This window comes from Perognathus longimembris, chromosome 19 (assembly GCF_023159225.1).
Source record: "Perognathus longimembris pacificus isolate PPM17 chromosome 19, ASM2315922v1, whole genome shotgun sequence".
Classification (NCBI taxonomy): Eukaryota; Metazoa; Chordata; class Mammalia; order Rodentia; family Heteromyidae; genus Perognathus; species Perognathus longimembris.
The window spans coordinates 20,051,183-20,078,546 of record NC_063179.1 but is presented as its reverse complement, the minus strand read 5'-3'; the positions used below and the strand labels follow the sequence as shown (position 1 = coordinate 20,078,546).

General features: G+C 41.4%; 2 protein-coding genes and 1 pseudogene across 4 annotated transcripts in view; 2 read left to right on the top strand and 1 right to left on the bottom strand.

The window, feature by feature from the left end:
• Ugt3a1 (UDP glycosyltransferase family 3 member A1) overlaps window positions 1-9,479 on the top strand; it is a 51,019-nt gene extending 41,540 nt beyond the window's left edge. For 2 of the 3 annotated variants that reach the window (XM_048368504.1, XM_048368505.1), the window contains exons 3-6: window positions 4,217-4,751; window positions 6,238-6,469; window positions 7,756-7,975; window positions 9,091-9,479. In XM_048368504.1, coding sequence (XP_048224461.1) covers window positions 4,217-4,751; window positions 6,238-6,469; window positions 7,756-7,975; window positions 9,091-9,367 — 1,264 coding nt within the window. In that variant the 3' untranslated portion in view covers window positions 9,368-9,479. The remainder of the gene's footprint in view (window positions 1-4,216; window positions 4,752-6,237; window positions 6,470-7,755; window positions 7,976-9,090) is intronic. The other variant, XM_048368506.1, reaches the window with a different exon arrangement.
• A 9,611-nt stretch (window positions 9,480-19,090) lies between these two features.
• LOC125367554 lies at window positions 19,091-19,710 on the bottom strand (annotated as a pseudogene).
• A 3,821-nt stretch (window positions 19,711-23,531) lies between these two features.
• Capsl (calcyphosine like) overlaps window positions 23,532-27,364 on the top strand; it is a 28,262-nt gene continuing 24,429 nt past the window's right edge. Inside the window, exon 1 of the mRNA XM_048368508.1 lies at window positions 23,532-23,593. The gene's annotated coding sequence lies outside the window, so the exon portion shown is untranslated. The remainder of the gene's footprint in view (window positions 23,594-27,364) is intronic.

Here is a 27,364-nt window from a genome sequence, read left to right as displayed (position 1 = left end):
TCGTGGGCGGGGCGGCCTCCTGGGCGAAGCTGGCTATGGAATTCAGCTCCATTTCGGGCTGGGAATAGGGCTTCCTCTGTGATGGGACCATTTATCTGTCTCAGGAACTGTTTGTTTCCCCATCTGGTGTTTCCCTGCCGCAGGTAGCTGTTTGCCGCTTTTGCTTTAAATTTAGAAATTCCGGCGGGCAGTGCTAGGCACCTCTGGCTAAGCAGCGGCCCAGGACAAGCTTCCTGCCTGGGCAGGGGTCATTCACCTGGGCGGAGCTGGCTCTCACTCGTCAGTCCCACTTGCCCTTTTCAAAGATGGCTTCTTTGTCCTCGCTTTCCCCAGGCCCGCTTTAGTTCCAATCTGGTCTGACCCTATGCCAGTGGCAAAGATGGCGCTTTGCTCTGGCGGTGGAGGAAGGGCTACTTTCCAGAAGCTGCTCTGTGGGCACGAGTGAGAATATCTTTCATGCCGTACTCACGCTTTCTCTGAGATTTCAGCCAGTCCATGTTCAGCCGCTGTCTGGAGGATTTCTCCCTGGTCCATGCTGTGTGCTTTAGCCACTCGGAGTGCGGGGTCACTGTGCTGGGCGCTGTGCAGGGCGCTGTGCCGGCGCTGGCACTGGCGCGGCTGCAGGACTCTGCCTGGAGCTCAAATCTGTGTTTTCAGACAAGCTAAGTGGACTTTTCCTTCCTGGCCAGATTCCCTGTACTGTTAGAACTTACTCTGGATGTCTTTCTAGGAGTAAAAGTTTCTATGGGGTGAGAAAACTGCGATGTTGAAGGGAGCTCAGCTAGGGTTCTGCTGCTCCTCCGCCGTCTTCCCGGAAGTCCCTGATCAATATCTCTTCTTTTGAAGGTTTCTCTGATCCCTCCTGAATTCATAGAGCCCTTCCGTTTTCCTAGTTTCCTAGAATATGCATTGAATATTGTAACTGCACTCTCTCTCTCATCTCTTCTTCTCTCCATTTGTGTGCTCTCCTTTGTGCTTTCTAGTTTGGAGAAACAGAGTTGCTTCTTCAGTCTCTTTCTTGCTATGCTTCAACTATAAACTGAAGAAAGAAGTAAGGTTAGACTCTGACAATTTATTGAAGAGAAAAAAGACCAGTTTTTCATCATTTTTTTGTCTACTTTTCTTGACAAAAAGTTACCAGTGGAGAAAATGCTTACACACACACATTTTTCTTGCTTATGAACTTTACTTTTAAAATACTATAAAAATTAAAGTAGCCTAATAATATGCAATGCTAGATGACCTGTTTCTTTTCTCCCCTCATTTTGAGGGTATGGTTTCTTTTTCATCTCCCACAGAGGACAGGCACAAATCTATGCCATCTTTGTTAAATGCAGGGACTTCTAGTTGCCTATCAAGGTGAAGCCCAACAGAAATTTCAAAATAGAGTTGTTACTGTTGTTGATGTTGTAAGTCATGGGTCATATACTCTGGGCCAGTGCACTGTCCCTGAGCTCTTCAGCTCAAGGCTAGTGCCCTACCACTTGAGCCACAGTGCTACTTCCAGGTTTCTGGTGGTTAATTGGAGATAAGAGTCTCACAGACTTTCCTGCCCTGGCTGGCCTTGAACCTCAATCCTCAGATCTCAGCCTCCTGAATAGCTAGCATTACAGGCATGAGCCACTGCCACTGGCAAAACAGTTTTTTCTTACTTAAGCTTCAAGACCACAATCTCTTCTCCATCGTTCTCATAGAAACTCACCTGACATCTTAATGTGTGTCATCTTGTGTTATAGGTTACACATTTTTAAAGCACAGTTTTTGTCTCTTCATCATAGCTTCTTTGCTTAATTATGGTTTGAGTTGTGGACAATAGTGTCTTCTGGGATATAGTTACAACTTATTTGTTTCAAATAAAAATTCAGTATCTACTTGAATTTCTTGAAGACTATAGCAAATAGAATCACATCAGTGGGAATACATCTGAGGAGGAAGATAGCAGGAATTGAGAGTACCAGAGCAAGAAATGGGCTAGTTTTTCTTTTTTGTTATTTGCAATAACTCTCACACAGAACTATTGGGGTTCCATGAGAACTACATGCATCTCTTCTGAGAGTAGAGCCTCCCCTGACTTGTCATTGAGGCCTACTGCGAATAATTCCCATGATTTCCTTACAGCCTCAAAGAGAATGAAGCACCCAGTACATGAACAGCTGAAACAAACCCAATTTAAACCATTGCAGAACTCCCTTTGTAACAAAATTTATTCCAAAGTTCATGCAGCAAAAGGAATGTTTCTAAGTCTGTGATCCTTCCATATATATGGTAATAGGGTTCAGGGGTATAGAAGTACAGGCTTGCTGAGCTATTCATTATCTCATAGCCTCTTTTTAAAATAAATCTTTATGTTACCATCTATTAGCTCTAACAGGGAGCTCTATACATGGATAAAAAGTACCCCCAAGCAAACCCACTCATTCCTATCACTCTCCTTCATCCCCTTTCCTCTCCTCTTAAAACAATTTCAATGAGTTTCATTGTTTTATTTTCATATATGAATATAAAATATTTCGACCAAATTACTCAGGAGGATGAGATCTAAGGAGTGCTGCTCCAAGCCAGCCGGACAGGAGAGTCCCTGAGACTCCTATCTCCCTCCAATTAATCACAGAAAAATCTGGAAGTGAAGCTGTAGCTCAAATGGTAGAGTGCTAGCCTTAAGCAGAAGTAGCTCAGAGTCAGTGCCCAGATCTAGAGTTCAAGCCCCAGGTCCAGCCAAAAAATAAAATAAAAAATAACTTTACCATATTGACCTTTGTTCACCCTTCCACTGGCTCTCTCCAATCTTGCTGGTAGCTCCACCGACACCCCCCCCCCCCGCCAACTCTCTTTATTTTCACATCATTCTTTTTTTTTTTTTTTTTTTTTTTTTTTGCCATTCCCGGGGGTTGAACTCAGGACTTGGGCACTGTCCCTGAGTTCTTTTGTTCACTGCTAGCACTCTACCAGTTGAGCTGCATGCTTAGGCTTTTTCTGTAATAAATTGGAGATAAGAGTCTCATGGACTTTTCTTCCCTTGGGCTGGGTTCAAATTGTGATCCTCAGATCTCATCTCCTCAATAGCTAGGATTACAGGTGTGAGGCTCTGATGCTGCCTCATGTTTTCATTTTTTAGTATATGTTAACTCTACAAAAGGATTTTACCATAGTGTTATATTTCTCATGTGTGTGTACTATAGTTTGGCTGCTGCCCTGCACTGTTGAGGGCTTTGTGCGGCAGTGGAACCTGCAGATTAGGCATTTTTGATTAAGGCCGCTATGCCAGGTGGTCTGGGGATCCTTTTCCCTCAGCGTTACCTGTATCTTCCAAAATGTTGAAAAAATAGACACCGTTTTCTCCCCAGTACTTACTAGACATTTGTAGAGAATTGGAGTAGGAGTGGTAGTTCAATTGGATGTGTCTGTGAAGAAGAGAATGCCAGAGGATGTCAAGCAATCTCCTTCTTGGCTGATCTCTCTACAAGTGTGGCCTCTCATTCCTTCTTGAGACAAAAGGTGCCTTATCTTCAGACCACCACGGCCTACTACCCGACTTCAGAAATTCTTCTTCTCTTTCCAAGGTTATTTTCTATGGCCCCTCAAATAGTGCCATAGACAAGAATCTTAGCTATGAGTGAACTTAACCATTATCTTTGCCTGCTAGAGCCAGTTTCATTTGCATGACTTCTAGCCAAGAGAGATGAAAATCTCATGCTTACCTAATATTTGGGGTTCTATTATTTTTTTTAATCAGGAAGCTATGTGTGAGGTAACAGTCAAATACAAGACACACAGGATTAGAAAAAACTAGCCATTGATGATTACAGAAGCTATTAACAAATTGCTTACATATATTGTCAGGAAGATGGTATAACCAAGCAACATCATTATATAATGAGAGTTAAACAGCCTATCACATAATAGGATGATTAAGAGCATATAGAATATTATAGTCAGTGATGGCAACCAGGGTAGAAGAAATTTTGCAGTTGCTATTTAAATCATCAGAGGGTTTAAATCCGTGGAGAAAATGGGAAGATAAGAAGAAGGAACATTTTCGGGAACAGAAATATCCAGAACTGGACTGTGAAGTATTTGCTCTACAGTGATAAATTATATGTATGGATGCTAGCTATACTGTTACCTATCTAGTATATTCTCTTTGAGTCTCAGATTCTTCCCAGTACTATGAAATAGACATGTCCTTAACTATTTGCTATGGCTTTTCTATTTACAGGGAAAACTTCAACCATTATGTAAAGCTTTATGAAAGCCTTGGAACTTTATGCAGTGACTTGCTAAGCTCAGAGGGCATCCTGGACTCCTTAAGGAATGAGAACACGGACCTGATAATTTTGGATTCAGTAGATTTCTGTTCCTTGCTGATTGCTGAGAAGCTTGGAAAACCATTTGTGTGCTTATTTCCTGTAGCATTAGATAATAGTGGTAAATTAGGCTTGGCAAGTCCCTTGTCTCATGTTTCAGTGTACTATCTACTGCTGAATGGGGAAGGGGGCTTCTGGAGCCTCATCAAGAACATTCTAAAGTCTGTGGCTTTCTCGATGAAGCAAAAGAAAATATACTCTACCTTTGACAATACCATCAAGCAGCATTTTGCAGAAGGCTCTAGGCCGGTTTTGTCTCGTCTTCCACATAAAGCAGAGATTTGGTTTGTGAACTCGGATTTTGCCTTGGATTTTGTGTGCCCCCTCTTTCCTAATACCATTCACATTGGAGGCTTACTAGACAAACCTGTAATGCCACTACCACAGGTAAGTCAAACAGTAGCAGTTGGGCTGGACTTTAGGCAGAAGCTTTCAGTGCTCAATTGGGGACCACCATGTGACAAAGGGATCCTGGGAATGATGTAGGCTGAGACACAAGAGGCTTTTAGGACACCCATGTTCACCATTGTACAAGTGAGTGCGGGGTCTTCCCTGACTCTGACATTTAAGTCTTGTTAGCCACTGTCTAGTGCAGTTGACTAAGTGAGCCATTAAGTTGAAGATGATATTTTTATTTGTATTTATATGTATACATAAAATATCAGCGAGCTTCAGTTACATGAAACAATTGCTAAGGATCTGAGTTCATCACAGTGAAATGGACAGCACTGTTAGGGCTCCCCATCCTGCAGAACTCTTGCCTCTCACTTGCTCACGACATTATCTGGGGTAGCTCTAGCTAAAGTGAATGGTCAAAGCTGACCAAGTCATGCACTGCACGGCCTGGACTCAGAAGCAGCACCTCTGAGCGGTTACAAGTGTGGTTAGGTCAGGTTCGTTGGCTACAACGGTTGCTTGTCTGCACTGAGGTTCAACTTCACAGAAATTGTACAATATTTATTCTTCCACTTCTTGGGAGATATAACCATTTTTTTATTTACTCATCTTTTTATATAATTATTTTATATAAACAATTTTATAAAGGGATGACTTAAATTCTCAGGTGATACAGGAGGAATTCATATTACCTTTCAGCTCACAATGAGAGGGTCTGGATTTTCCAGGAACCAAATGACTTCTCTTTGTCCCCTGATTTTGTATTGAGTGGATATAAGGACATGGAGATGATACATGGATAAGAAAGTTGTCTTTGCTGGAAGGAGTTTCTGAATTGGAGAGGCAAGTTTAGATGCAATGTCAAAGAACTTGACCTTGTCCTGCTTCCAATTCTTATGACAGTAATGTCCTCCCAGCATTTCTAACTTACCCATCTATGTTCCACTAGCCATTAGCATTTCTGGTCCAGCCCTTGAAAAATTCATACGTCTCAGGTCCTGGAGTGTACAATGAGAAGGAAGCATGTCCTAGGTTCAGGATTTCAGTAAACGATACCTCTCACCATCCTGACTTCATTCCAGAAAATACCAAAAGACAAAAGCATTCAGCACCTATAGCAGTTGTTGCTGCATTATGCCATAAATACCTCCTTGTGCACAATAAAAACTGTGGGGTGAATAATAACCTAAATCCCTCTCCATACTCATTCTTGCTTAGTTAACATATTTATATGACAAAATGAGTAAACAGTGTTAGAAAAATAACTTGTAAGAAATCCAGACACTATGAACATGAGCACAGTGCATACCATGTGAGTGGCCTATGAAATAGGCTCTGAAAAAAATTTCAGGAGAGTAAGTCCAAGGCACTAATAGTTGGGTATATTTAGTAAACTGTCTAATTTCATTTCATATCAGCCCTATCAACTTTCACTAATAACTTAGTAACCTCATTTTGTGTTTTTCTCTTGTTCCAGGAATTGGAGGACTTCATTGCTAAGTTTGAAAAATCTGGTTTTGTTCTTGTGTCTCTGGGCTCAATATTGAGCAGTTTTCAGAGCCAGACATTACTGGAGGAGATGAACAATGGCTTTTCTCTCCTTCCTCAAGGAGTGATATGGAGTTTTCAGAGTTCTCTTTGGCCCAAGGAGTTGAAATTGGCTACAAATGTCAAAATTATGGATTGGATTCCTCAGAATGACCTCTTGGGTAAGAGCTGCCCAGGCTTGCTTCCCTTGTTTCATTGACATGGATTTGGAGGCACCACTTCACTCTGGTGCAGCAGGGCACTTGATCAAGCACAGAAGGAGATGTTAACAGATGAAGACAAGCCTCCAGAGGGCAAGAGAATGGGAGCAGCTGTTGGAGTTCTTGGGGCTGGGGGTATTCTTCTACATGGGATTCAACAGCCATTTCCTCTTGTTTACCAACCTAGACCAGTCAGTCCTCCAGTTTCCAAATGGAAATAACCATTTGTCATGTGACCTTGGCCCTACTGTATTTGGCACTGAATGGCCACTCCAGTACAATTCAAGACACTATGTGAACTGCAAGAATATAAACGCAGTGGCGTGTTGTCAGTCTTTCAATGGGTTCTTGTGTAACTATTTAGCATGAGGCACCATGTTCACATGCATGTACATATGATTTTAATCCACAAAGTAAGTAATGAATGCACACTGTCCCAACACTGATCTCAAAAGTTTGGAAGGTTTGCTAGGCTATTTGAGTAACTATGGTACCTTATTACGTCCACTGAGTTCTTTGGTACTCAAGAACTTCTTACACTCCAACAGGAGTTCTTTGTCATAGTGCCTTTTAGAGATCTTTCACAGGTACACTCAATGTCTGGGTGACAGTTTATGAAGTACAGATTATAGCTCAAAATCAGGGCCTAAATATCAACTTATATACCTTTAAATAACAATGCTGTTTATAGATTTATTTGTTTATTCTGGAAAAGATGTTCATTTTCTAGGACACAAGTGGATTCTTTAAGAGACACCGTTTGGGATCAATTTGTGGTAATAAGTATTTTAGATTTCTCTAAATATGTATAAAGCAGACAGAGAGAAATTGGAAACAGAGAAGTGTTTATTCTGTTATTCCCTGAATTCATAATAGAAGAAACCACCCAAGCAGTATAAATTTTATGAGAGATCAGTGATAAATGCAACAGAGAGGATAAATAGTAGTGAGGAAGGTAAAATACAAGATAGAATAAAGAACAAAAAGATCAGAGGAAAGACTGAGGAACATATTTAATTTGCCATGCTTTTTTGGTGATTTCCCAACAATTCTGGATCTCAGAGGTAAGGTGATGAGTCTCTTTACTGAAGGAGGCTGAATTTATTTACAGCCTTTATTCATTTGATACTACTCTTGTGTATTTCTCATGCAAAAAGTCACTATGTTATTTCTCTATTCTTCTTTCCTGTGTAATTGAAAAATAAACATTCTAAAATGTTCTACTCTCTTTTTCTTATTTACAACAGCTCACCCTGGCATCTGTGTGTTTGTTACTCATGGTGGAATAAATAGTGTTAATGAGGCTATCCAGCATGGTGTACCCATCGTGGGAATTCCAGTTAATGGAGACCAGCCCACAAACATGTTCCATGTAGAAGCAAAACAACTGGGCATCTCCCTTCCTGTAATCAACATCACGGCAGAAACACTGGCTCTGAAAGTGAAACAAGTTATAGAAGACAAGAGGTGAGCAGCTGATCACTGAGGCTAGATGCTTTTCTAGCACTTAGGGTAATGATATGTGTCTACTTTTTGGTAAGCCGAGTTTTCCCGTTCATTGTTATACATGTGTATGATGGAAAACATTGACTTGTATCCTCTGAGAGTAATACTAGAACAATTTGGGTGAAGTATTGAGAATAATTTTCTACATTGTGGCTTTGAGAATCCCAAACTACACATCCAGAGTCTCTTAGAGATCACTTATTCTTGAGATCCTCTATCAAATTTTGGTCTGCGGGGTCTGGATCCTTCATGATATTCAGCTCCCATATCCAATGTCACCTTCTTAGAGAACTCATCTATGACAGTGCAGTTGTTTCCTCTTCTAACAACACAATGACATCACAGTTTTGTTAATGTTTCTTCAGGCTCACAGCTACTTCATGGTTAAATGATAATGTCCCCCAACATTAACAAGCAGAGAACAATTTCCTTGAGGACAACAGTGTTGTTCTTTTGCCTTAACACTTTGTTCCCAGTTCCAACACCAAGTTTGGTACCAAGTAGGTAGTGAATTTAGGTTGGGTGATGCCATAAAAGAGGCCCAGTAACATGCAAGGCAAATTACTGCCAACCCAGAACAGTGACTGCACATGAACCAAATAACTAAGGGAAATTAGAAAACTCACCAGAGTTTCGAGAGCACAACCCTGATACAGATCTCAAAGGTTCACATGCTACCCTGCACACAGGAGTATTAAGGAAGTCTTGTTATAACGAATGAAATATGAACACATAGCTTGAAGTTCTTAGGTCTAGCAAAGTTAAGTTCTTACATATATTTTACACATATTACATTAAATATAATTTTCTCATTGTGTAGAAGATTCCTTGAGCAGGGCCTGGTCTTTGCAGATGAAGTCACTTTTGTATAGTGTTGCACTTTCTGAATGAATTAATGATAGATCATTGTATAAAAGTTTCATTGAATGTGTCAAGGCCACACCAAAAATATTTTTTGATGGCAACTTATGAAATTAGAAGGGTAAACATGTGTGTATGTGTGTGTGTGTGTGTGTGTATGTTTGTGTCTCATGGTCACCCACAGTGATGCTCCCCTATCTGTTTCTGCCAACCAGGTACAAGTCTGCGGCGGTGGCTGCAAGCATCATCAGGCTCTCCCAGCCCTTGACCCCTGAGCAGCGCCTGGTGGGTTGGATTCATCACATCCTTCAGACAAAGGGTGCAGAGCACCTCAGGCCTTATGCTTTCCAGCAGCCGTGGACTGAGTTTCATCTGCTCATCATCTTCCTGTTCCTACTGGGGTTCACTCTGGGTACCCTGTGGCTTTGTGGGAAGCTGCTGAGCCTGCTAACCCAGTGGCTGAAGGGGCCTTGGAAACTGAAGAAGATGTGATACTTAGTATCCGCCCAGTGGGCTGGAGATTCTTTGGGTCTTTGCAGGCTTCCCCTTTTCCAGCCTGGGGTCCTCTGGTGTTCTCTCCTTCCCTCCATCTACTCTGCATTTGTCTCCTCATTATTATCTTCTTCTTTAAAAGAAATCTTTGTGCACCACATGGACATCTTGGGTTGCTCCTTTTGATTTGGACCTCTCTGTGCAGACACAGATATTCCTCTGCCCGCCCTGCCACCCCGTGCATTCCCTCCTTCATGGCAAAGTGAACTTATTTTTTGATAGCTATTGTTGTTGTGCATTCTCTCTCTCTCTCTCTCTCTCTCTCTCTCTCTCTCTGTATGTGTGTGTGCTGACACTAAGGCTTGAACTCAGAGCCTGCCTCCCTGCTCAAGACTGCTGCTCTTCTATTTGAGCCACAATTGTACTTACGGCTTTTTGCTAGCTAATTGGAGTTAAGGGTGTCTTGGACTTTTCTGCTGGAGCTGCTTTCAAAATAGGATTCTCAGCTCTCATCTTCCCAGTACCTGGCTGACATATGTTCTGACAACTTCATTCCCCTTGCACACAACTTTGAAGTCTCTCTCCTTTTCTCCTTCTATCACTTTATATAAAAGATGAGCACATTCTTACATTTTATTCCTACTTGTGGCCTCTCTTTTTTTAAATTGTCAAACTGATGTACAGAGAGGTTACATTTTCATTGGATACATTTCTTGTACTGTTTGTTACCTCCTCCCTCATTCCTCCCTTCTCCCTCCCCCTTTCCCTCTCCCCCCCATGAGTTGTTCAGTTGGTTCACACCAAACAGTTTTGCAAGTATTGCTTATGTGGTCGTTTGTCTTTTTATCCTGTATCTCTTGATTTTGGTATTCCCTTTCACTTTCCTAGTTCTGATACCAGTATACACAGTTTCCAATGTACTCAGATAAGATACAGAGATAGTGCAGGTACAATCACAGGAAGGGGATACAAGAGGATCATCAACAATAGAAGCTACAGTTTCACATGGCATGTTGAAAGTAATTACAACAGTGATATAACAGTCAGTCGTTTCCATCACATGGAGTTCATTTCACGTAGCATCATGTTATGTTGTCATAAGGGCATAGCTATTGGGCTGTTGTGATCCTCTGCTGTGACTAGCCTAAACCTGTGCTAATTATTCCCTATGAGGGAGACCATAGAGTCCATGTTTCTTTGGATCTGGCTCACTTCACTTAGTATAATTTTTTCCAAGTCCTTCCACTTCCTTACAAATGGGGCAATGTCATTCTTTCTGATAGAGGCATAAAATTCCATTGTGTATATGTACCACATTTTCCTGATCCATTCATCTACTGAGGGTCATATTGGTTGGTTCCATATTTTACCTATGACAAATTGTGCTGCGATGAACATTGTTGTGCTGGTGGCTTTAGTGTGTTCTTGTTTGTGGTCTTTTGGGTAGATGCTCAAAAGTGGGGCTGCTGGGTCATAGGGTAGCTCTATGTTTAGCTTTCTGAGGAATCTCTATACTGCTTTCCAGAGTTGCTGCACCAGTTTACATTCCCACCAACAAAGAAGTAGGGTTCCCTTTTGGCCACATCCCCCTCAACATTTATTATTGTTAGTTTTCTTGATATAGGACATTCTTACTGGGGTGAGATGTGTAGGGAGTCAGCAGCAAAGTTCATCCTTACCTCTGGCTATGTTGTTATCTCAAGGACGTGCAAGGTCATGGCTTACTTGAAGGACAGCACTAATCGGAGATGTTTTATTTTGTCCACAAGAGTCTGTTTTATGTTAACCATTCAACCTTATGTTGTTTTACTGCCTCTTGTTATTTACCAACTTCAGGGCCTTCTAGTTTTCTTAAACTTTAGTTAACTCTATGCCATTCCCTCATTCCTAAACTGTATAGAAGCTGGAAGTTAAGAATAAACGGAGCTGCAGTCTTGAGCTACAGTCTTGAGCTGCAGACCTCCCGAACCCCATGTTTTGTCTTTTGTCTTTACTCTTGTGCTTTTCTTTTTCTTTTATCCTCACCCCTCAATCAGGAATTCCTTTTGCTGCAGACTGGCTTCAGCACAGATGGAATCTCAATGTTGTTTTAATTGCATTTCTTTTATGTCCAGTGATGTAGAGCACTTTTTCCTATGTCTCTTGGCCATTCTCATTTCCTCATCAGAGAAGTCTCTTTTTAAATCTTTAGCCCACTTGTTGAGGGGGCTATTGGTTCTTTGCTGTTTTGTTTTGGAAGAAGGCAAGTTTTTTAGTTCTGCATATATTTTAGATATGAGGCCTTTGTCCGTTGTATGGCCAGTAAAGATCTTTTCCCAATCTGTGGGCTTTCTGTTTATCTTGCGAGCTATGTTCTTTGCCATGCAAAAGCTCTGAAGTTTGATGCAGTCCCATTTGTCCAACCTTTCTTTGATTTGTAGCCTTTCTGGGTCTTTGTTAAGGAAGTTCTGTCTTGTGCCAAGGAGCCCAGTTGTTTCTCCTACTCCTTCTTTTAGTGTTTTCAGGGCATCTGTTTTAATTTCAAGGTCTTTGATCCATTTGGAATTGATTTTGGTGCATGGTGATACATAAGGATCTAGTTTTAGTTTGTTGCATGTGTTGAACCAGTTTTGCCAGCACCATTTGTTAAAGAGGCTATCTTTCTTCCATCCAGCCTCCTCTGTTCCCCTCCACTCAGGTAGAAGCCTCTGCCATAGAAAAAGGTTTAATTAAATGGTCAAATAGAAAAGAACATAATAACCACGTTTACTTGGTAAAAAGTCAGAAGAAAATTCATGAAATGGAGGAAGAGAAGGAAATGAATATGTAACTGAAATGAATTTCCCTAATATTTAATGAGATTAAAGGAATTATAGAGTATTTACACTTTGGAGTAATTTTTTGCCTCAAATAGAGTGAGCTAGAGAAAAACTGACACAGAGCGAAGTTGAATAGTGTTGTGTAAAAAAAAAAAGCAAAAGAATTAACATAGTATGCCAAGTATTTGTGAAATTGAAGGGATTTAAGGAGCAAAGAATGTACCCTGTGTTTTTTAGAGACTCCACAGTTATTCTTTTCCTTCAATGTTTTTGCCAGTCCTGGGGCTTGAACTCAGGGCCTGAGCACTATTCCTGTTCTTTTTGCTCAAGGAGGCCACTCTACCCCTTGAGCCACAGCGCCACTTCTGGATTTTTCTATATATGTTGTGCTGAGGAATTGAACCCAGGGCTTCATGTGTTATGCCAAGTCGGGAAATGACCACCAAGAAGGCCATGAGACTCAGATGTTCCGAAATGTAAAAGCAAGGCAAGGCTTTAGTTAAGCGAGCTGCAACTTGGGCCACGTCCTACCCACCGACATAGCAGAGGGTAGGAGGAAGCCCCGAGCTGCAATTGCACAGGACTTATAAAGGCAAAAAACAAAGTTACAGCCATCAGGTATTCAAGCAAGCAAGATTAGGACATGGGTACAAATCTGATTGGCTCAGGGCTCGAGGCATTCTAGGGGTGGTTAAAGTTAAGCATTCCCAGTGGTTAGAGTTCTTGACCGGCTGGGCCCTAATAAGCTTGTCCTGGGTTTGCTCACAGGGCCTGCTTATCTCAGGTTCACTTGGTAAAGTGGGGTTCGCGTGGTAAAGTGGGGCCTGACTTCTAAGTCTGGCACTTCACATGTATATGAGGCATGTACCCTTGGCACTAGGCCATATTCCCAGCCCTCCACAGGTATTCTTACAGGAAGCATAAAGCAGAGAATCCTGTGAAAGAGGATGTATTGAATGCAGAAATCATGGTGCGGGGACACAGGGAAGCGGATGAGCTGTCTGTGATTTTCTTCTTTAGATAGTATTTGTTGCAGTGGTAATGTCAGTTTGTTACACACCAGATCCATATTTAAATCAGTAAAATAATATGTGAGACCCTTACTGTTAGGTCCTCTCCCTGAGGGCTCCATGTTGTTGCCCCCACCTCATTAAGTCTCCACCCAGTTACCTGGGTAACCTGCAGACCTGGAGGCAGTTACCTCCCTTTCCCTGAGGTCACATCCTAATCTACCTGGCCACACCCCTTACCCCTGCCCTAGATATGTCAGGGCTGGGTGGGTCTCTCTCTCTCTCTCTCTCTCTCTCTCTCTCTCTCTCTCTCTCCTTTCTCTACCTCTCTCTCTCCTTTCTCTCCGGCCATGGGTCATCTTGGCCACAGGCCAGCATTTCAGTAATAAACTTTCTCTCCTGCCTGAATACCGTGTGGCGTTCTCTTTTACCGGCTACCTACTTTTAAAAACCTAACATATATGGTGCCGTGACTCGGATGGGGCTTAAGAGTCAGGACAGGCGGAATTCCCATCTATTTTTCTTCTTTTTCTGGGAGTATCCCCAGTCCTGACAGCCCTTTTTCCGCGAACCAAACTGCTGCCAGTCGCCATGCAGCACTTTTCACTAATACCATTGCTGGCCTCCACATCCACCTCCACCTCCACACCACTTGTCTACCCTGGTGAGTGAAACTGCTGCTGCTCCAGTTCTCTGCCCCTATGTCTGCTTTGTGCTTTGTGCTTTGTCAGCAAAGATATCTAAAAGTTCTTTTCTCTAGCATTGACCATGTGGTGGATATTGGGTATAACAGGCACCACCAGCTCAGGCACCATATGCCATGCTACCTGTTCTCTATTAGTGTGTTTGTGTCCTCCTGCCACCCCCCTCAACATGGCACCCCACTGGAGTTTATCAAAATATGGTTTGTCCATTTTATAATCTGAAAATCATTGTTTGCTAGCAAAATTGTTTTTCTAACTGACCACGTGGTTTTAAAACATTGGGCAAAAAAAAAATGTCATTTACTATTGGAATTCCAAAAGAGTCTACTGCTGAAATTCATTTTTGCATGCTGTAAAACCTATGTGCACAGTGTGTATGTCCGTGTAAATGTCATTTGTTAGTATGTCCATCTAGCTATATATCTGTGCTAAAACTCATCACATCTACTGAGTTTTGTCATTGCAGAATTCTGGCAAGTATTTGGCCAATTCTTGACAAGGTACAGGTAAGCTCTAGTCCCCTTGGTCTCCTTGTTGTTTTAATTGGAAATCAAAAAGGGCTTTTGTGGCAAAGACGCCTTGGATTGCAGTTTGAAGCCAGCCCGGGCAGAAAATCTCTCTCAAACTCCATCTCCCAATTAATCAGTGAAGAGCCAGGCTGGAAGCATGGCTCAAGAGACTTATCTCTTACCAGCCAAATGCTGGAAGTGGAGCTCAAGTGGTAGAGTACTAGCCTCGAGCAGAAGTACTCAAGGACAGTGCCCAGGCCCTGAGTTCAAATCCTGTGAATGCCAACGAGGTCAAGCCATCCCAGCAACAAGCACCTAGGCCACTGGGACTCAGCCAGTTCCGGGAATAAGTATCATGGAGTGGAGTAAGAGGAAAATGATTGCATCCAAAATGGAGTCACTTTGTCTCACCCTTTCAAAATTAACCAGAACCGGGGGATCAAGAGATAGTAGCTTGTCCATCTAATGTCCATACCTGAGTATAAGAACTAGCCAAGTCACCCAGTTTTTAATTTTGTGCCCTAAGCCCTTCCTTTTGCCTTAATATTTTTTTTCCCAGCCCCTGCCTCATGAGACTTCTTCCAGGCTTCAAGGACTGGCATCTACCACCAAGGGACCCTGCTGCTCGCCTTCTCCAGGAGGGGCCACATTTCTGCCTTTTACCCCTAATGCCGACGCCCCTTGCCAGCAGGAAGCAGCCAGAGAGAGTCTTCGTCCTTTTTCATAACTATTAAAAGGCTGGAATGTTAGGTCCTCTCCCTGAGGGCTCCATGTAGCTGCCCCCACCTCATTAAGTCTCCACCCAGTTACCTGGGTAACCTGCAGACCTGGAGGCAGTTACCTCCCCTTTCCCTGAGGTCACATCCTAATCTACCTGGCCACACCCCTTGCCCCTGCCCTAGATATAAGGCAGGGCTGGGTGGGGGTCGCTTTCTCTCTCTCTCTCTCTCTCTCTCTCCTTTCTCTCAGGCCATGTATCATCTTGGCCACAGGCCAGCAGTTCGGTAATAAACTTTCTCCTGCCTGAATACCGCGTGGCATTCTCCTTTACCGGCTACCTAATTTAAAAACCTAACACAATGAAATGTGCACAGAAAGAAATGAAGTTCATCTTTTTTTTCAAATGCTAAATATAGCAAAAACATAAAAATTAATCAACTCTTGAACAAAAGTCTTAACTATTATCTTCACAATAAAGAGCTATAAAATCTCTGTGCTGGTGGTTCCCTGTAATGCTAGCTACTCAGAAGGTTGAGATGTGAGAATTGTGGTTCAAACCCTGTATGGGAGACTCTTATCTCTAATTAACCATTTCCAGAAAACTGGAAATGGTGCTGATGATCAAAGTGGTAGAGCACTAGCCTTGAGCAAAAGAACTCAAGGACAGTGTCTGGGCCCTGAGTTCAAGCCCCATGAGACCAATCTCCCTGCCCCCGCACCCCTGCAAAAAAAAAAAGAGCTACAAAATAAGCTTGCAGTTTATTGAGTAAGTTTGTAATTCACAGTTGTTTGAATTGGCATACCAGAATTTACATTCAGAGCACAGGATTGAGAAAGTGTGTAAATCATTTGGTAGAAAGTCAGGCTTCTAGTTTTGAAAGAGAACTATAGAAATTAATAAAACAACAAAACAATTGGTGTTACTTTTTAGCTGAAGGTATCAGTATGAATTCATAATCTCATATAAAAATAAGAGGCTTGGTTTAGATAGAGATACAAATATTGGATCATTATTGTAAGGTCTGTCCCTGGAAGGCTCCATGTAGATGCCCCCACCTCATTAAGTCTCTACCCAGTTAGTTACCTGTGTAACCAGCAGACCTGGAGGCAGTTAGCTAACCTTTCCCTGAGGTCACATCCTAATCCACCTGGCCACACCCCTTGCCCCTGCCCTAGATAAGGCAGGGCTTGGTGGGGTGGACCCTTCTCTCCTTTCTCTCCCTTCTCTCAGGCCAGGGATCACCTTGGCCACAGGCCGGCAGTTCGGTAATAAACTTTCTCTCCTGCCTGAATACCGTGTGGCGTTCTTCTTTACTGGCTACCTACTTTAAAAAACCTAACAATTATATATCTCTACATATTATTTAAATCTGTCTATTGAATAAATAAAAATTCATTGTACTTCATTAGCAAGGAAGAAACCTGTATTGTGGTTTCTCAGCACCATTTCCAATGAGAAGGAACCACAATTCTTTGTACGAATTTAAGATTTAAGACTAGGACAGGGGAATATCTTTCTTTCTTCCTTCCTTCCTTCCTTTCTTTCTTTCTTTCTTTCTTTCTTTCTTTCTTTCTTTCTTTCTTTCTTCCTTCCTTCCTTCCTTCCTTCCTTCCTTCCTTCCTTCCTTTCTTTCTTTCTTTCTTTCTTTCTTTCTTTCTTTCTTTCTTTCTTTCTTTCTTTCTTTCTTTCTTTCTCTCTTTCTTTATCTCTTTCTTTCTTTCTCTTTTTTATTTTTTTGCCAGTCCTGGAGCTTGGACTCAAGGCCTGAGCACTGTCCCTGGCTTCTTGTTGCTCAACGCTAGCATTCTACCACTTGAGCCACAGTACCACTTCTGGATTTTTATGTTTATGTGGTACTGAGGAATCAAACCCAGAGCTTTGTGCATGCTAGGCAAGTACTCTACCCCGAAGCCACATCCCCAGCCCTGACCCAGGAATACGTAAGTGGAACTTGGTTAAAAACAATGAAACTTCCTCTGGAGCCAATTCAGCAAGTAGTGATAGTAATGCGTTTGTTTGTCTTACTGAAAATAAAAGTAGGCTTCATTACTAACAGTAAGGATCTACACACAGATAAATGAGCATGAGGGCAAGGCTCTTTATAACTAATACCTAATGGTAAATGTGGAGAAATAATGACATTAAAATTACCGGTATGTCAATATACATGCTGTATGTGTGCATAATTATTTTTTGTTAGCATTAGAGCGAACATTTTTTAATGTAAATTTTGCCATATGCTAAGATATTTGAAAACAGACTACATGACAAACATTTGCAAAAGATGTCTCTAGAATGCAGTTAATAAGCTGATAGAAATGCACTAGTACAACAAAACATACATAATTTTCCTTGCACGATAAGATTTTAAGAATATCTTAAACTCAAATCATAAACCAATTGTACTACAAAGTATACTTCCTTTTATATTATCTAGTGGCTACTTCTTGTTTTGCCTCTATGATAAAACATGCTATTGCTTTGTAATGATATAGCAAGTCAGAGTGTTTTGTTTACTATTAAGAGGGCTGGAACAGTGTCAATCAGTATTTTATGCTGATTTTGTCATTTGATTACTTTAATGTAAATATTTTCTAAAAGTTATATTTTTCTGTTTTGTATTTCTTAGACGATTTGCTTGCTCTTTGCTTGCTCTTAAGTAAAAATTTCAATATAGCCAGGCACTGTTGGTTCATGCCTGTAATCCTAGCTAGTCAGGAAGCTCAGTCCTGACGACTATAGTTCAAATCCAACCCAGACAGCAAAGGCCATGAGACTCTTATCTCCAATTAACTATCAGAAAACTGGAAGTGGTGCTGTGGCTCAGAGTGGTAGAGTGCTAGCTGTGAGCAAAAAAACTCAGGGACAGCACTTGGGCCCTGTGTTTAAGCCACACAACCACCAAAAAAAGGGTGGGGGAATTAATGCATGTGTGAATTAGGAAGCCAAGGATTTCCTTACGTTGCTGAGAGCATAAAAAATTGGTTAATTGATTTAATGTTTGTTGAGCACTTGTAGGTTAAACACTGAAAAATATCTCTATATTAAAATAATAAAAACCTAACTGTCCAAATCTAGGAAACATATAAACCTTCCAAAATATTTTTATTTTTTTTTTTGCCAGCATCAGGGTTTGAATTCAGGGCCTTGCACTTGCTTGGCAGGCTCTTTACCACTTGAGCCATACTCCAGCCCAGCTTTTTGCTGGGAAATTGGGCATGCAGTCTTGTGGACTTTCCTTCTTTAGGTTGGTTACAAACCTCAAGCACATGAATCTCAGACTCTAGAGTAGTTAGTATTATAGACATGGGCTAGCAGTTCCAGGCGAAAAGTAAATTTTGTATATGACATCCATATTTTTCTTTAATATACAAGCCACTAAGTCTCAATTATAAGTGGAATTTCTTTTTGCTTTGAGAACTCTCCCATTTTTTTCTTTTCAGTGTAATTTTCTCATGAACTCCAATTACCATCCCATTTCTCTCCTTGCTGTGCTTTCAGGTTTTCATGATTGATTTTCTCCTGTTAATTTGATTTCTTTCAAAAGCTGCATTTGTCTTATCTTTGCATTAAGCTCTCTATGGTTTCTTTATTATCTAAATTTTATGTTTACACATTAATATGTCTATGTTCATGGTTTAGTCCTTTGGAATCTTCTGAGACCCTGATTCACTTGTGGGAGAGCCCGCTGTTTAGTGCTACTAAGATGTGTCCTGTTAGGTCTTCACAGGTACAGGACACACCTCAAAGGTTAAAATCAAAGAAGGGAAATAACTGTAAGCAAATTTATAACACATAAAAATGACTAAGTCCTGGGTAGGATTCAAGTCTAAAAGGAGTTAGGCCATGCGAAAAGTGACCTCTTAAGCTGCATGGAGTACAGTTACTGCATAAGAGAAATACAAAGTAGTGGACTTTTTACTGCTTTCATTTGTTAAAATAGTCACATCCATGGAAGTGAGTGCGTTTTCCACAGTGCATTCATTGGCTGTGCCTCTTGTCCCCTTGTGGCATCCAGGATCCTGGCTGGAAGGTTTTCCCAGTGCTGGTGGGCGCCACCGAGGGTTCTTCCTTTCCCAAGTGTGGAGCAGAGGCCTGGCCTTTCAGCTTAGTTGGCATGGGCCAAGGCAAGAGCTCTTCCTTCCTCTCTTTCCAAGCAGTTTTTCTTTCTCATAAAAATCTTGGCCTTTTCTTTTTATTTCTTCTCTATATTTTTCATTCTTTAGTATTTCCTCCATAGTTGGTGGAGTCTTTCTTGTCTTTCTAATCCAAGCTTCCCATTCTGTTGGGATGGTCCCTACTTCATAGTCTACTTCATTTTTATTTGCTGCTTCTATAATCCTTTTCTCTCGGATAGTTTGTCCTCTTCAGTTCTTGTACTCCGGGATATAGTAGTACTTGTTCCCGAAGTGGTCGGTGCCCACATGCTCCTTCACCTCCTTGGACAGTGCTCTCCACGCGATGTGGAGCAGACCCCGAGCCCAGGCCTTGCTCGCAGCCTGACTTCCAAGCTGAAGTCTCCTAGAGCCAACATATTTTGATGAATTAGATCTCAGCTTTTCGCTGATTGCTGAAAAGCTTGGAAAACCAACATTTGGCATTTGGAAATACCAAAACCTTTGTCTTATGTTCTAGCTTATGGTTCCTACCTAAATGACCAAATGGAGTTCTGTAGCAAGAGTGTGGAACTTTCTAATAGCCTTTCTTTCTCCTTGAGACAAAGGAAAATTCTGTCCTTGTTTGACATGGCAATCAAGTAGCTCTTGGTGAAGCCTCTAGGTCAGTTTTTGTCTCATCTTCTACAGAAAGCCAAGCTCTGGTTTGTAAACTCTGACTTTGCCTTTGAAGTTGCTTGGCCTCTGCCTTCCAAATACTGTTTTTACTGGAGGTTGAAAAGACAAACCCGGTAATCCAGTGCCACAAAGAAAAACCTTAGCACTCTGGTTAGATTTCATTCAGAGGACATTAGAGAATAGGTTATGACTGCCTGGAAGGTTGCTTGGAATGAAGAAAACTGAAGCCAGGAGGCCTTTAGGGCACAGTGTTCAAAGGTAGTACAAGTACAGTGTTTGGCTTCCTCTAACTTGCTACTGAGAGCTCTCTTGCCTCATTCCACTCCTGGTCAAAGGTCAGAGAAGTCATTCAATCAATGTTGATATTTTTATTTGTATTTTGTGTGAGACATGTGTAATAAATAAGCAGTTCTTCATTACATACAGCAGTTGCTAAGGAGTCTTCACTTTAATTTGATTGCCATGTAATCTTGAGCTCATAAATTAGTCTGCCTCCTAATAGTTTAAGATTGTTATATACTCTTTACTTACTGGATTGTTGCTGCCAAGACATTTAAAGTGAAGAAAATGCCCCATTTTGGGATCTTGGTCTAGGATAAGAGAATGGTGTGGTTTGTAGTTCTTTGGAGAAGCAAGCTTCTCCTCCCTTAGGACACCAAGATTGTTCTAGAATATACGCTGTCACAAATCTCTCATGGTTTTCCTTCAAATCTCAATTAAATCTTGTTTAAAATTCAGGACTTAAAGTCTTGTCAAATACATTTCAAACTGAAGGATTGGGTTTTTGGGTTATTGATTCATACATGCTTTTCCCTCTAATGACTGCTTTTAGGATTCTCCTTTGAGTTCCCATATTTCTATTTCCTATAATAACATATGGTATTAAAGAGAAAGATTTTAGAAATCTAGACTAGTCGAATGGAAACCCTTTCCTATACTTGTATATATTCTATATATGACCCATCATCAGATTTTTTTTTTGGTTCATTTGCTTCAGAGACCTTCTAGTTTGTCTATTTCAACTTTTGTTTTTTGTGCTTTTGGATTAATGTTCAAAGTATCCTTGCCTATTCCAATTTTCTAAATTTTTTCCCCTCATTTCTTCTAGTAGTTTCATAGTTTCAGGGCTTGTACTTTGGTATTTAATCCATCCGAGTTTGAGTTTTGTAACTTTTTGTAGGACTGAGGAGTTTTAGTTTTCTATGTGTGGATAACCATTTTTTCCCAGCATTATTTACTGAAAGGACTGTCCTTCCTCAAATGTATCTTCTTAGAACTTTGGTCAATAGTCAATTATCTGTAGATGTACAGGCATGGGAGAAAGATTTTGTGTTTACTTTTGCTTTAGTTAATTATTGAACTCATATTTTCCAACAAAGAACACAGTAACTTATGCATAGAACAGCAAACATTGGTTTTGAAACTGGTTAGTGCATTTATATCTTCCCCTCTCTCTCTTTCTCTCTCACTGTGTGTGTATGTGTGCGTTTTATGAGATGAGCAGTGAGGTATGTCCATAGATGAAGACATAGGACAGAATCAGATAAACAAAGTTTGTTTTCTCACAAGTCCTAGAGACAGGAGATATGTTAGGTAGAGCCACGTGGGAATGACACGAATGTGATCTCCAGGCAGAAGATAGGACTCAAGGGAAAACATGTAGGACAGAGTTTTTAATTGGTGTCTCTAATGGAAAGGCAGGGCAATGTGGATAGTTCAGGATTGGGTAGCTTGAACTATTCCATTGGGCTATGGTTTCGAGAGCAGTTGGTTGGCACCTGGCTCTGGAAAGAAGAAGGCAATGGCATATTTTCTCTTGGAGCATTCGTGCGAGGTGGAGGAGGGCAAGGTTCTGGATTGTTCAGTTTGTATAGCAAAAGTATTCTCCCAGCGAGGACATTTGATATCTAGTAACTGGCTAGTCTGGAAAGAGGCAGTTTCTCTCCAGCTAGAAAAGGTGTTTTTGTTGTTGTTGCTGTTTGCTTTCAGAAGTCAACACACCATAACACACACAAGTCATATACACAATATAGAGGGTATGCTTATGTTAGTTGTTGGATATCATGTTAGATTCAGTAGACCAGACCTCTGCTGCTGAAACTATGACTCTATTGGGAAACATTTATATAGTATCATTGGCAATTTCAAGAATCACTACTTTATGATCTGTCTAGGTTAAGCTAGTATTAGAAAGAACCATTTTGTTATATCTGTTTTGTAATAACAGCTGTTCTCCTATCTCAAAGGTCACTTTCTTTCTCAATATTTTGTTGGCTGAGATGACCCTAAACTTGTGCTCCCTCTACCTTAGCTTCCCTAAATGTTAGGACTGCCAATATGTGTTGCCCCACCCAGCTCATAAGTTACATTTTGCTGTAGTTATGAGACCTGAAATTGGAGGAAGATTTCCCAGGGAGCCTCTTGTTTAGGCATTAAGAAGAGAATCAATCACTGAGATGGACTCATATTCATGTGTTGTTTATAGTGACATCAAAAGCTCTTAATTGACCAATTAAATAAATAAAAAAGCATATGTGGGGAAGACACACAGAACTTCTTTGGATCCCCCCGTGTTTACACTTTCTCATTGTTTTGTGGATGCCACTTGCAGTAGACAAGGACCTCTGAGAATCACATCCAACCTCAAAATAGAGACCAAGAAAATCATAGTTTTGAACAAGTGATCTTCTTTTGCCCTCAAACTTATACACTCTGTCATAAATCTCCTCAACCAATATGTTTATTAAGCCCAGGGATATTCCTTTTTTCTTTATTAACCTCCAGGGATGACTGAGAAGCTGACAGGAAGACATATTATCCTTTTTAGTGATTTAGAAATCAAATAGCACCCTTGCCTGAGGCTATCCATAAGGTAAAATGGTGGTACGCAGGTCTTTGTAGTTCTGGTCTCTGTTTTTATGTCATTACCTCCCAGTGGAAGGGAGCATGGAAGCAGGTAGTGAAGGGAGGAAGAATTCCATAGATATAAGGAAAGGAAGTGTAATATAGAAAGTTTCCCTTGCAGAGGGCCACTTGACTGTTTTTTATTTAGCAAACTTCCTGCCATGGAACAGATGTAACAAAAGAGAAGTAAAAAGAAAAGAGCAGAAGCCAAGAAACAGGGGAAAGTCATCTTGTCAGTGTGTGCAGAGAGAGAAAATAGGAAGGCATTGGATTACATATAATTACTGTTGGCTGCTCCTGAGAATTTGATTTTTGTCCCATTTGGCGATACCCTACAGTAGCAGTAAACTGTCTGGAGACAATAGAAAGGTTAGGAAGGAACTGCGTAGAAGATGGAAAATTATTTTATGAAACACAGGAAAGCAAGAATTGGTGCTATTCTAGAAATCAATCCATTGAAAGCAGAACTTCTGGCTGGTTTCACTCTCAGAGCGAATGGCATAGGTTTTCACAGTCACAGTGATTCACTAGGCAACAACAGCATAAACTTGAACAAAGGGAAGGACAACAGTAGTGATTGACAGTGAGCTTAGCCAGTTAGGTTTTGAGTCTGCACCAGGCTTCTCAGTCCATCCAATTGGCACAGGGGGCAGCAAGCACACCTGAGAAAGGCAGGTAAAAGCAGAAGCACAGGGCCTGGGAGGGGACCAGATTCCCCAGGAGCAGGAGACTGCAGCGTCCATAGTTTCAGTTTGAAGCAACTCGTGGCAACAGGTTAGCACTGAAGGTAATTCAATATTTAAAAAAATTATTCTGCTGACTTGATCACTTTTATCTTATTTTAACTAAGTAGGCAGTAGATGGCTACTCTCTAAAACAAAACCTAAACATGGATGAGAGTTCTTGGCCTTTGAAGGTAAAAATGGAGGTAGGGTCAACAGTCTAGTGGTTTGAGACTCTGATGGTTGTTTGGAACACCTCTAGACTTCTTTTGCATAAGAGAATGACTCATTTTCAGAGTCTGTGACTTGTTTCTGTTATGAGTAGTTGATATGCCACCAACAGGCATATTAGCAGTATGACATTAGATTTCTAACCACAGATTCTTCTCGGCTTTCTGGAACTATGAGTAAAAGAGCACATAGGATGCAAAGAATTCACTGGATTTCTAAGTAGCCATAAAATCATCAAGTAGACAATGACTCCAAATGAAACACAAGAGATTGAGAAATAGTTACTGAGCAAGTGCATTTAGTGACTAATGGTGGCAAAGGGGCATTATGCTAGCAGAGCTGTGGCTTTACCTGCATCTATAAGAAACAGGCTTTGAAATCACAGTCAGACTTGGTAGTCTTTCTGCCTTTGAATAATGGAATATTTTGAAGTAACTTGGTTATTTCCAAGAGTGTAGTCATTGAAAACAGGGGAATTTGGAAATGAGCTGTTTCCTTTTTCTGTTTTCATTGTTTTATTGATTTATTTAGCGTTTTGCACTCAGGTCTCTACTTAGCTTTCATATAGCATTTTGTTTTCTCTGCTTCTTTAAGATGTTGTCTGTGGTAGGTAGGCTGACCCAACTCTAAATAGACTGCCAGTAATTTCCTGGTAAAATCCCCACGGGGAAAGTGACTTAGGGAAGGAAAGTAAAGTGATTGTTCCAGATAGCTTCCGAGCTACCAGCATTCCCAGGGATGCTTATTATCAGGAGAACCTGTGATCCTGTGTTTTACTAAGCTTGAGTGTTCACATTGAATTTGCATTTGCTGACAAATGTTCTCACTCCTCATTGAAAGTGCTAGAGAGGCTGATAATTGACAAAAAAAATTCTACTGAGAGAGGAGGTTCTAATGGAGGGATGTGATCATTCATCCTGAGTTCTGAGAGGCCAAGTATCTGTTCATACAGGATTGCTTAGTTTATGTACTCAGGAAAAAGTTAATATCTAGGGTCAAGCTCTAGAATTGCTACAGGAATAAGAATTTTCTAGTTGTATCAGTTAGAAACACCTTTTTTCTGCAAGTATCAAAGCTCTAACCAAGAATGGTACAAGAAGTACAAAAGTATTATGTTTTTCACATGACAGAACTGGCAGTTGGTTGGTCACATTGTTTCAGTGACTGAGTTTTGTTTGGACTTTGATGTGGTAGATTTGTGATTCTCTTGTCTCTTCCTTTTATAATTACATATGACTGCTACAGGTCCAGCTGTCACATATTAACTCTAGGCAGGGGGAGGACAAAGGGCACAGGAGAACTATTCCAGAACTTTCTTCCATATTTCTGTTTGGGACTCTCTTCATGAGAAATTGTTCTCATGACCATCTAACTGGAAGATTAATAGAGCAGAGAAAAGGGTGAGTAAAATGACCTTTGAACCAGCCAGTTTTCACAGCCTAGAAAATCACTTGTAATTCCAACTCAACAAAGTTAAGTGTTATGCCTAAGTCGCGAGAAGACCACGAAGAAGACCACCGAGAGCCAGATGTTCGGAAATGCAAAAGCAAGGCTTTATTCAAGCGGGCCGCAGCTCGGGACTCGTCCTACACTCTGACACAGCGGAGATTAGGAGGAAGCCCGGAGCTGCGATTTTTCAGAGTTTATAAAGGCAAAAAGCAAAGTTACAGCAATCAGGTGTTCAAGCAAGATTAGGACACGGGTACAAATCTGATTGGCTCAGGGCTTGAGGCATTCCGGGGGCGGTTAGAGTTAAGCATTCCCAGTGGTTAGAGTTCTTGACTGGCTGGGCCCTGATAAGCTTGTCCTGGGTTTGCTCACAGGGCCTGCTTATCTCAGGTTCACGTGGTAAAGTGGGGCCTGACTTCAAAATGGCTTTAGTCTGGCTCTTTATTTTTCCCCTTTTCTCTTTGGTAACTTGGGAGCCAATCATGTTTCCCTTCTGTCTATTTCAATGGCTTGCATGTCTAGGGGATGATATAGAGAGAAGGCATGGGCCAATAGAGCCCAAAGTAGTAACCAAAAACAACTCTGGTCCCTTGTTTTTAAAGGGGGGCTGATGGGTGAAGATCATCCATCTTCTTTAGCTTCTTCAGGCTGACAAAGGGATGTTGACCTTACCTAGCCAGGAACCTATAACCTTAGTCTACTTTACCAAGGGATTGCAGGATTACTTCAAACTGGAAATTAACTTTCAGCTATACAGACTTACCATTAGCTGTATAGTGTTAGGATCCAAATGTCAGCAACAAAATAATACATAGAATGGTAAACTTCTCAGCTGTGCTCTAAGGGTAGGGTAGCTATACCCATATTCCTGAGCAAGCCCAAAACTACCAATGCCTTCTTGCTTGCATGGGACTTTACAGGACTCCTGCTACTTGCTAAAATAAGGGGGTCACCCCACTTTGGAGTGAGCTGCCAAAATAGCATCAACATTAGCCAGGGTAGCAAGGAAAGAAGGCAAAAAGAAAATTATAACAATATTCAGTCTAACTTTCTTTTCTTGAGGCGAAGGCAAAGCGGCTGAATCGGGTGCTTGGAGACCTCCCATGTTCCACCACAGTAGTCTTCGTCCAGGGCAAAGGGGTCAGCTGGCCTGGCGTGGGAGTAATGGACCCAAGTAGCGATGCCGTCTACCTTGAGGGCGGTGGGAGTAGTCAGTAGCACCATGTAGGGTCCCTTCCACCGTGGTTCTAAGGATTTGGGGTTATGCCTCCATACGAACAGCCAGTCCCCTGGTCTGAATAAATGGGGGGTAGGTACAGAAGTGGACACATATAATGCCTTAAGTTGGGACCACATATTATTGTGCGCGAGCTGCAAATAATCAAGTTTACAGAAAAATTCAGTATCATCCAAATCAGCAAGCAATTCAGTCTGAAGGCTAGGGATAATGAGCAGGGGGTACCTGTACATTATTTCAAAAGGAGTAAAGCCAAGCTGATAGGGAGAATTTCTTACTCTAAGAGAGAAAAAGGAAGGAATGACACCCAGTTTGCGCCAGTCTCTAAGGCCAATTTAGTTAAGGTCTCTTTTAGAGTCCGATTCATTCTTTCTACCTGTCCTGAACTCTGGGGTCTATAAGCACAATGCAATTTCCAATCTGTCCCCAGTGCAGCGGCTATTCCCTGACTTACTTTTTTTTTTTTTTTTTTTTTGGCCAGTCCTGGGCCTTGGACTCAGGGCCCGAGCACCGTCCCTGGCTTCTTCCCACTCAAGGCTAGCACTCTGCCACTTGAGCCACAGCGCCGCTTCTGGCCGTTTTCTGTATATGTGGTGCTGGGGAATCGAACCTAGGGCCTCGTGTATCCGAGGCAGGCACTCTTGCCACTAGGCTATATCCCCAGCCCCCTGACTTACTTTTGAGACGAAGGCCAGTGAGTTGTTCGACCCAATGGTGGTGGGAGGCCATACCTGGGTAGGATTTCTTCCAGGATCTTCTTAGCCACTACATTTGCAGTCCCATGCTTTGTCGGATAGGCTTCAACCCATCCTGAAATGGTGTCTACAAAAACTAGCAAATATTTGTATCCAAATTTTCCAGGTTTAATTTCTGTGAAATATACTTCCCAATACATGCCTGGCCTATCCACACAGAGGCG